We start from the raw sequence: 13212 nt of genomic DNA on the forward strand, positions 1-13212 counted from the left end.
AATAAAAGATAGCGTCCTAAATTCTATGCAGATTTCCAACTTCGACAGAAATATCACAGAGTCAGACAAGATACACCTAAAGAAGGTCGGAGGTTAGATCGATTGAAACGTTGTGAAAATAACACTCAAGATGAGAGCAGTAGTCCAAACAATACAAATAATTAATCCTCATCTCAAAAATTTAGAATCATAATAAACATATTATTAGAAAAATGAGCTTTATACAACGTTGAATGAGGGGATCAATATATAAAAGAGAGCGGTTTTCTTCGCTCCGTTCTATATAAAAGCTCATTTTTAAAAAAAAAAAGAAAAAAAATAACTACACCAAATGAGTAAAGTCGTATGAATTCATCAAAATATCTTGATTCAGTTTTAATGATTTGTTTACGTTTTTACTTTTTTTCATTCATTATTCTATATGCTAAATATTCCATTTTGCCACATGTCTCATTTTATGTTTTAAACTTGCTTATATAAAACAGTACAGAAATGTGTAATAAAAATAATTAACAAATTTAAAAAAGAACAGTTATTAATAACGATTTTTCTTTTTTGTTCCTTTTTGTATTTTAGTTTTTGTTTGTTTTTTTTTTTGTTTTTTTTATTAAATTTTCAGTCGATCGAAAACTGTTTTCGATTATTGAGATGAAGAAAATGGAAAAATGTAAGTAATGTTTTTATTTAAATTATAAAAATGTATATATATGTTTTAATTTATATTATCAATATTTTCACCTTAGCTAAGTAAGAATGACATCTTGTAACGCGATCTGTACAATTAGTTTTCATAATTTCTATGAAGTGGCGTCTATAATAAAAACAGAGAACACGTGATGAATTTCTCTTAATATATATATATATATATATATATATATACAGATATACATACGTATATATATATATGATCATATATATATATATGATCATATATATATATATGATAATATATTCTATATGCTAAATATTCCATTTTATATATCTATAAATATGAGCATATATATATATATATATATATGAACATATATATATATATATGAACATATATATATATATGAACATATATATATATGAACATATATATATATAAATATGAACATATATATATATGAACATATATATATATGAACATATATATACGAATATATATATACATAAATAAATATATGAATATATAAATATATGTATATATATAAATATATGTATATATATAAATATATGTATATATATAAATATATATATAAATATATATATATAAATATATATAAAAAAATATATATATATAAATATATATATATAAATATATATATATATAAATATATATATAAATATATATATAAATATATATATGTATAAATATATATATGTATAAATATATATATAAATATATATGTATAAATATATATATATAAATATATATATATGCATAAATATATATATATATAAATATATATATATGTATAAATATATATATATAAATATATATATATGTATATATATGTATAAATATATATATAAATATATATATGTATAAATATATATATATATAAATATATATATGTATAAATATATATATATATAAATATATATATAAATACATATAAATATATATATGCATAAATATAGATTTATATATATAAATATATATAAATATATATATGTAAATATATATATAAATATATATATATAAATATGTATATACATATGTGTAAAAAATTATATATATATATGTAAATATGTATATGTGTAAATATGTATATATAAATATATATAAGTAAATATGTATATAGAAATATATATATAAATATATATATATATGTGTAAATATGTATATATATAAATATATATATGTAAATATGTATATATATACAAATATATATATATAAATATATATATATATATGTAAATATGTACATATATAAATATATATATAAATATATATATACATAAATGTATATATAAATATAAATATATATATAAATATATATATAAATATATATATAAACAAATATGTATATAAATATACATATATATAAATATATATATAAATATATATATACAACTATATATATATATAAATACATATATATATATAAATATTATATACAAATATAAATATATATATAAATATATATATATATAAATATATATATATAAATATATGTATGCAAATACAAATATATATATAAATATATATATATATATAAATATATATATATAAATATACATATACAAAAATACATATATATAAAGATATATATATATATATAAATATATATATAAATATATATATATACAAATATATATATAAATATACATATACATAAATATACATATATATAAATATATATATAAATATATATATATAAATGTCTATATATATATAAATATCTTTGTATATAAATATCTATATATATAAATATTATTATATATATATAAATATATATATATAAATATTATTATATATATAAATATATATAAATATCTCTCTCTGTATATATATACATATATATATAAATATATATATAAATATCTCTATATATATATATAAATATATATATAAATATATATATATATAAATATATATATATGTAAATATATAAATATATATATAGATATATATATATAAATATATATATGTAAATATATAAATATCTATATATATAAATATCTATATATATAAATATCTATATGTATAAATATATATATATAAATATATATATGTATAAATATATATATATATATATAAATATATATATATAAATATACATATACGTTCGACGAACAGATAATTATATAACGGTAAAGAAACCGAATTTAATACAACTAGATTATTTACGATAAACCCTCCCACCCCACCCCACTGGCAATTATAATGCTGTCCGGTATATACTAGGTAATAACGACTTGATGATATTTGTTGTCCGAAGTTTAAGTTGGATGTACGTATTCCGAAGTACCGGTTTATCCAAATAAATGAGATAGCATTAAGAAAAAAAAATTTTCACTACAGATAATACGTTAGTTATTAAACTGATATTAGTCAAATAGATCAAATACTACCACTAGACATTATTAGGTTTAATATAAATTAACACAAAACTTTAAAATAATAACTATTTTATTTATATATTTCTTTATGCGTGCATGAAAGTACTTCTGTGTACGGAATGAATAAACATATATATTAACCGAAACTAAATACGTCCTATGGAATTGGGGGCGACTAATAATGCAATTTTCTGCATCTTAATCAATTAGGAAGTGAAATATTAGTGAGCAAAATAACAACGACCGCTATAATCACCAATAAAATTAATTACATAAAAATATATAAAATATTAACTACATAAGACTCAATTTTTTGAATTCATAGTAATATATTACAAATACAATATAGAAAATTTAAATGTATTATGAGATAATATTAATTTGAAACTAATTTTAACACGAAAACATACAGATAGTTTAAAAACTTTGTATATAATGTTTTTTTTATATCTTTTAATAGACTTATTTTCCATGACTCAATTAACTCTATGACGCGCGTATAATCTTCATTTTCTTTCCCTTCTCTTTCTCAGAGATTCTAGACAAATAAAACCATATGACATGCAGCGGATGGTCACTCTCTTCCTTCTTTCTTCTTTTTTCTTTCTTCTTCTCTTTCCCTTACGCGCAGTTTATTTCCTTTTCTCTTTATCCGTATCTTTCTCCCTCTTCTTCCTAGGTAAGTTAACGCGTGTCAAGTCATTTACGTGTAAGAACGTGCATATTTAGGGGCGTGTGTGTGTATGTGTGTGTGTGTGTGTGCGTGTGTCTGTTGTTACGTCGGGCTACCGGACAGCCATTTAAGTGTCATACTGTTCTTGTTGTTTTTTTTTTTTTTTAATCCCTTCCAAACTAACTTAATTCCTAAACTCTCTACAAAATGTATTAAGTGGATTGCTACTACCACCCCCCTCTGGCTCTTGACAGTCGGGGCCCGATTCTTTTTCTTTCTTTAATTCAGTATCAAAAATTTCATTGTCTAGTTTACATGCTTGAAAATACCATAAGGTGGAAATAAATTATTCCATCGACAATTATGTAATTTCCATGTTATAGTTTTATATAAATATATATATATAAATATATATGAATATATATATATGAATATATATATAAATATATATATAAATATATATATATATATAAATATATATATAAATATATAAATACAAATATATATATATATATACAAATATATATATATAAATATATATATATAAATAAATATGTAAATAAATATATGTATATAAATATATGTATATAAATATATATATATAAATATATGTATATAAATATATATACAGATATATATAAATATATATATATAATATATATATAAATATATATAAATATACATATATATACATATATATATATAAATATATATATACATATATATATATAAATATACATATATATTATATATAAACATATATATATAATAAATATATATAAATATATATATATCTAAATATATATAAATATATATAATAAATATATATCAATATATATATATTGATATCTAAATATATATAAATATATATATAATAAATATATATCAATATATATATATATATATATCTAAATATATATAAATATATACATATATCTAAATATATCTAAATATAAATATAATAAATGTATATCAATATATATATATATCTAAATATATATATAAATGTATAAATATATAAATATATATATATCTAAATATATATAAATAAAAATATCTAAATATATATAAATATATATATGAATATATATGTAAATATATATACGTATATGAATATATATATAAATTAAATATATATATAAATATATATATATATACATATATATCAACATTTTTAAATGCTTAAAGAAATAAACTGTAAGATGTGAAAGGACTGGTAAATATAGACTTTTTCATTTAGGTTACAACGAGCTTTATGAATTTAAGGATTGTTATAAATAAAAGGTGGAATATAACTGCATAAGCATATATATACATATACATATAAATATATATATGCATATATGTAAATATATATATATACATATATATAAATATATATATACGCATATATATAGTAATTTATATAAATATATATGGCGATAAAGCTAAACTGAATATGCCGTGTTTGATATATTTAATAACGAGCTCTACGTATTGAGCAATTTTGAAGTAATCTATAATTAATTAAATTAAGTAGTCATATAGATACGTATACATATAAATTATATACATATACAAACATATATATACATATATATATACGTATACATATATATACATATATATATACATATACATATATATATTAATATATATATATTTTAATATATATATATAAATATTTAAATATATATATATATTTTAATATATATATATTAATATATATATATATATTAATATATATATATTTGAATATATATATATATATATTAATATATATCTATTAATATATATATATATTTTAATATATGTGTATATATTTTAAAATATCTGGGCAGGAGCTGCTAGAAAGGACTTGTCCTGCCTTGATAGAGTTCAAAATAGACTTCGTAACCTCGTAGGAGATGTCCTTTTCTCCTCCTTGCAACCTCTATCTCACTGAAGAGATGTTGCGAGTTTGTCTCTGATGTATCGTTATTTTCATGGAAAGTGTTCAACTGAGCTTCAATCTATGGTCCCCCCTCGCCAAACTTTCACAAGAAACACTCGTCTAGCTGTAAACACTATCAATAATTTCCCCCACTCTTTATCTGTGCCTAAACCTAAACGTAGATTCCATGAACAAAGCTTCTTTCTTAGAACTGCACGCCTGTGGAATTGTCTTCCGTTTTCCTGCTTTCCGGCTGACTACAATATGGTTGTGTTCAAGTCTAAAGTAAATAAGTTCTTGATGAGCCGTTCCATATAAGTTATTAAATTTACCAAATTTTCATTACTAATGATTACTATATGGACCAATTTCTACTGTACACTCTTTAACCCTTATCCTTGAGTGGCCTCTGGGCCTTGATAATGTGGTGATGCCTTTGTAAAAAAAAATATATATATATATATATATATATATATTTATATATGTATATATATAAATATATATTTTTTTTTATATATGTATATATATTTTAATATATATAAATATATATTTTCATGAATATATATATTTTAATAAGTAAATATATTTTTATAATTATATATTTTAATATATATATATATATTTTAATATATATTTTAATATATATATATATATTAATATATGTGTATATATTTTAAAATATATGTATATATTTATATATGTATATATATTTTAATATATATAAATATATATTTTCATGAATATATATATTTTAATAAGAATATATATTTTTATATATATATATATATTTTAAATATATATATATTTTAATATATATATATATTTTTTAATATTTATATATATTTTAATATGTATATATATTTTAATATGTATATATATATTTTTTTTAATATGTATATATATATATTTTAATATGTATATATATGTTTTAATATGTATATATATATGTATATTTTAATATGTATATATATATTTATATATATATATATATTTTTATATATATGCATATTTTAATATATATATTTTATATATATATATTATAATATATACATATATTTTAATATATTTATATATTTTTTAATATATATATTTTAATATATTTATATATTTTAATATATCTGTATTTTAATATATGTTTTAATATATATAAATTTTTATATATATATACATATATAAATATTAATTCTTGGCTTTACTATATATATATATTTTAATATATACATATATTTTATAATATATATATATGTTAATATATGTTTAATATATTTATATATATGTTAATATATATATATTTTAATATATATATATTAATCAATATATATGTATTTATATTTTGATATATATATTTTAATATATATACATAAATTTTAATATATATCTGTATGTTAATATATATATATAAATATATATATATTTTAATATATATATATATATTAAATGTATATGTATTAATATGTATATGTATTAATATGTATATGCATTAATATGTATATGTATTAATATGTATATATGTATTAATATATATATGTATTAATATATATACATATGTACATGCATGTATATATACATATATACATATATATACATATGTACATATATATACATATTTATACATATATATATACATATATATATAAATATATATATACATATATTATATAAATATATATATACATATATATATGTATGTAAATATATACATACATATATATAGATATATATGTGTACATATATATGCATATACATATATATACATATGTATACATATATATATACAAATATATATATATATATATATTTGTATACATATATATATATTTATATATATATATATATACATCTATATATACATATAATGAAAATTACAATTGAATTTACCAAAATAATCCAAGATGGTAAAATTAAAGTAAATTATAAATATTAAAGAATTAATATTTATAAAATTATCTTAACCAGATATAAAAGCTCGATAAAGCCAAATACGTAATAGAGCTAATAATAATAGCAAAAAGTTAATAAGATATGTTAAAAAAAGCTTTGAAATGAGTTAAAAACATATTCAATCTCAAAAGGAAACACTTAATAAATGGATAGTGCTGTATCCGCGGAGTTTCGAAGAAGTACTTTCCTTCTCATCAGAGGGTAGGAATTAGCAGAATGCGGAATCGGATTTTGCATGCAGAATTATTTTTTGAAACAACAAGTAAGTCAAAATCTTACTTGAAAACAAAAAAATAAACAGAGGGAATATGGTAAAGAAAAATGTGATTTCACACGAATGGATAGTCTGGTAGAAGATAAAAAGTCCAGTGACGGTAAAATCCAAATGTTAAACTTCAAGAAAGTTAAAAGAATTTCCAATACATATATATATATACGTACATATATATATACTTATATATACATAAATATATATATACACATATATACATATATATATACATATATATATACATAAATATATATATACACATATATACATATATATATACATATATATATACATATATATAGATACATATATATGTACATATATATACATATATGTATACATGTATATACATATATATATACCTATATTTACATATATACATATATTTACATATAAATACATATGTTTACATATATGTATGCATATATACATATATTTACATATACGTATACATATATATATACATATATTTACATATATGTATACATATATATACATTATATATACATGTGTATACGTATATAATTACATAGATATGCATATATATATACATATATATACATATATATGCGTATATATACATATATATACATATATATACACATATATACATATATATACATATATATGCACATATATATACATATATACATATATATACATATATACATATATATATCTATGTATATAAGCGAAAATGTATGTATGTATGCATGTTTGTGTGTCTGCTACAAACTTTCGACAGACACAACAAAAATTCACACACCTGGTCTCATATTAAAGCCTCACATTCCGGACGACAAATATCGAAAAATTGGCCCAATGTGATCATCAGAAGTGCGTCAACTGATCGATTTTCTGCAGGGGGGGCAAAAAAGTGACGTTTTAATGTTAAACATTACATATTTTTAAATCGATTTATAACTGCCCAAAAAAATACGGCCGCCAACTCTTCTACATAAAGTATACACGTGGCCGTTTATTTTTGGTCAACTTGTATTTAAAACCCGCTGAGTTATGTCACGTGATCTTGACGTCAGCAAACTCTAATGGCCGTCTTAATTTACAATTTAAAAATGTTATCGGTAAAAAAAAAATTAATTAAAGCTAAACTATGAACTTCTACGCTATGGCAACGTTACCAAAGTTATTACCACATTCAAAATAGTTAGATAGGATAGTTAAACGAAAAATAAAGCCAAGTCAAACATGTGAAGTAAAAAAAAATACGCTTACAAAAATATTAACGATCGAAGCTTTTTTTTTTAATAAAAACAGCCAGACGCCATTTTCCAGTCTTTAGAGTAAGGCTGACGAAGTGAGAGAGAAGGAGTGAGAGAGAGAGTGAGAGTGAGAGAGAGAGTGAGAGTGAGAGAGAGTGAAAGAGAGATGTCTAAACAAATTCGACAGGGAGTAGGGTCATAACGCATGCGTCAGATGACGTCATGACGTCGTGCTCTGATTTACTTTAAATAGCTGATAAACCGAACAAACTTTATATACGCCGCTTTAGCGCAGTTAGTTAAGGCCTTTGTTCATTATCTAAACGTTTTAGGTTCGAATCGTGGTGTGAGATGGGTTTATTTGTTTTTTTCGAGTTTTTAAGTTTAAATATTGAACCCTGTATTATTTAAGCCATTTTTCACGTTTTTTTTGTGTGTTTACACCCCCCCCCGCTTAATTAAAACGTTGTTTTCTTTTCTTACTTCGCTTATAACAATGCTTACATCGTCATCGTCGTCGTAACGCTCGACGACTTTCAAATATCTTTCACTTCTGGTTGGCCGATTTTATTTTCAAACTTCGCCTCAGGGGTTCGGCTACGATCACACACCCCTACAAACACCCGGGCAACGCCGGGTAACCCTCGTTACTATACATATATATATACATATATATATATACACATATACATATATATATATATACATATATATATGTATATATACGCATATATATACATATATATACATATATACATACATATATACATATATATGTATATATACGCATATATATACATATACATATATACATGTATATACATATATATACGTATACATATATGCATACATATATATTAGTATTTTATATGTGTATATTAGTATTTTATATGTATATATTAGTATTTATATGTATATATTAGTATTTATATATATATATATTTGTATTTACTATATATATATTAATATTATATATATTAGTATTTTATATATATATACATATGTATATATATTAATATTTTATATGTATGCATACATATATTAGTACATAAACTATATATGTATTACCATATATTCTATATATATATTATATATATCAATATTATTAATGTTATTCATCAAATATTAAAATATTTTCGTGCATAAAATCTTAAAGATTTCCAAGTTCATTTATAAGACGCTAGACTCTTGTTAGTGTTATTGTGATCCTTATTGATGCTTGATCCATGATAATGACAGATTAAATCCAAAAACACGTGTCCATGGATAAATTTTGTGCACGTGAAAATATTTCAATAATTATTTAAAATATTTGATAAAAAAAATTAATGAAAAAAAAAGAATACGCCCCCATCCAAAGAAATCCAACAGAGGGATACATTAAAAGGAAAAAGTAGAGAGAGAAAACCTTGAATAACAACATAGGTTTAACATTAACAAAAACCAACTAAGAATTGTCCAAGTGACATATGGCCGAGTGGTCCTAGACGTTGTATCAATGTTTAAAGTTACGCAAAGATGCTGAGTTCAATCCTGAACGGAGGCAGTGGAAAGTAGCATTCAAAACAGAGAATCACCGACTATGTTCCAGAGTCTAGCTGGAGTCCGAACATGGTACCTCGTAATAATAATAAAGGGTTGGGTTCGAGACTCCTAAAAAACGGTTCCCCGGTTCGATACAAAACATCTGATGAAGGCCGAAGAAACGTTGTGACTATAACAACGAAGATGAGGTAGTCAGTCCGACAATCTCAATAAATATATATATATATATATATATATATATATATATAATTAGTTGCAGTTCCCTATTGAAAGAAAGATTCTTAGTTCGACAAGAAAAAAGTCGGAGGTTACAACAGCCGAAATCTCGTGAAACAACACAAAATAGAACAGTAGTTTGAACAATCAATGGATCCAAATGTCCAATCATTATCTAAAAAAAAATTAGAAACAGAAAACGAATTTGAACAGAAAATGAATTTGAACACAACTATGATTTTATTTTGTTTTTGTTTGCTGTTTTTATTTTTTTGTTGTTGTTTTTTTAACACGCATCTTTATATATACTTCTTATTTAGAAAGCTATACCCGCCAAAGTTACAGGGGAAAATCTCAATCGACTTTTTATATAATATATAAATAAAGAACAAAATTTCATGCGACTTTATATATAAGAAGATATACGTTTTCTGTAATGTTCAACTTGAATTCTAACGCTATTTTTATGCTGCATGTAATTTGCGATAATTATTTTTTAACGGAAAATTTATGAATAATGAACGCATTTTTATTTTTTGATTTTGATTCTTTTTCGTTTAAAATTCCGTTTGCTTTTCTTTTTCGTTGTCTTCAATTACCGATTTTTTTCTCCATGTGACGAGGGATTTTCGGCTTCCAGGCATTCCACACTCGCACGGTTTGATCACACGAACAGGAAATATACTGAAAAATATGAAGAAAGCAAGAAATCTGTATTAATCGAACAACTGTTCTCAGCGTGAGTGGTTTTTCAACAACTCGTGTCGTAGTGGATAAAGTACTTGGTAAAATTCAGTTCTAACAAAAGTTCTTCAAGAGGTTGAAGTTTCAAACCCGGTGCGGGCGATATTAAGAATACAATTCTGAATTACTTAAGAACACCCGTCAACACTGATCGAACTCAACAACACTATCAACAGTTTAGCGTCTTGCTTTGGGGCCCGTGGCGTAGTGAATAGAGAGGCAGGTTGGTTGGTTGGTTGTTTTTGTTTTACGGCATATCAACCCTTTTCGGGTTATTTAATGCCGAATCCAAAGATTTTGAAGAAAAATATTTTTAATAGAATATATTTGTTGTTTTCACGCCGGTTTCTATTTAACCCATAGTTGGGACCCTAACAGGTACTACCACTCCGAGTCAGAGTGGACCTGGGAGCAATGGTAATTAAAGGGTGGCTCCACACTCCACAAAGCCTCACCACTAAATATAGTTTAAGGTCATATCCATGACCAGAGATGCAGGAATATCCAAAATTCCAAGTGAGTATTGTCTGGAGGTAGCGGTTTCAATCCCACCCAAAGTTGGTCAGAGGATTAGTTAACCAAACCATAATGAGATAACAACAACTATTGAAGGCAGTAATTGCTGTGAATGTAGTTGGAGGATAACAGTCCACAAATAAATAAATAAATAAAAATTGTATAAAGTTGTTAGGAACGAACGTTTGAAATATTCATCTTGTATAAAGTTATTGAATTAATTTGGAATTATTTTTGAGATGAGTAAATTTGTATAATTTATTTTTATTTAATTATTTGGACTATTATCCTCATCTTCTAATTGTTGTTTTCACGACGTTTCGGCCAATTATGCCTCTGGCCTTCGTCAGGTTAACCGCAACGGGATAGGAATGTTGAATCCTCCAACTACATTCACAGCAATTACTGCCTTCAATAGTTGTTGTTATCTCATTATGGTTTGGTCAATTAATCCTCTGACCGACTTCGGGTGGTATCACCAAAAATAATTCCAAATTTATTCAATAATATAAGAATCGATACGGACCCGACAATTGGAAGATTGTGGATTCATAAGACCTACAAATCTAACCTTGATTGCCGTTTGGGGTCCATGGCGCAGTGGATAGAGATGCGGAATATCTACGATTCCAAGTGAGTATTGTCTGGAAGTAATGGTTTCAATCCCACCCAAAGTTGGTCAGAGGATTAATTGACCAAACCATAATGAGATAACAACAACTACTAAAAGCAGTAATTGCTGTGAATGTAGTTGGAGGATTCAGCATTCCTATCCCGTTGCGGTTAACCTGACGAAGGCCAGAGGCATAATTGGCCGAAACGTCGTGAAAATAACAATTAGAAGATGAGGATAATAGTAAAAATAATTCAATAAAAATAAATTATACGAATTTACTCATCTCAAAAATAATTCCAAATTAATTCAATAACTTTATACAAGATGAATATTTCCAACTTTGATTATATACCGTTTTTTATCTTGCCAAAAAAAAAAACGATTAATCACTGCAAAGAAAAATGTGGCGAGTGGTGCATCATCGCCAAAAGACCATCCGTTAAGAATGGGTGCGGCTGGAAGTGTGCTTTACATTAGTTACAAAGAATAAAGAAAGACATAAAA

General features: G+C 22.4%; 1 protein-coding gene across 1 annotated transcript in view; it reads right to left on the bottom strand.

The window, feature by feature from the left end:
• Positions 1-11126: 11126 nt before the first annotated feature.
• LOC145276563 (uncharacterized) overlaps positions 11127-13212 on the bottom strand; it is a 162855-nt gene continuing 160769 nt past the window's right edge. Inside the window, exon 21 of the mRNA XM_080127758.1 lies at positions 11127-11516. Coding sequence (XP_079983884.1) covers positions 11424-11516 — 93 coding nt within the window. The 3' untranslated portion in view covers positions 11127-11423. The remainder of the gene's footprint in view (positions 11517-13212) is intronic.

Source organism: Euprymna scolopes, chromosome 5, assembly GCF_053919585.1.
Source record: "Euprymna scolopes isolate OS-2025 chromosome 5, ASM5391958v1, whole genome shotgun sequence".
In the NCBI taxonomy this organism is placed as follows: domain Eukaryota; kingdom Metazoa; phylum Mollusca; class Cephalopoda; order Sepiida; family Sepiolidae; genus Euprymna; species Euprymna scolopes.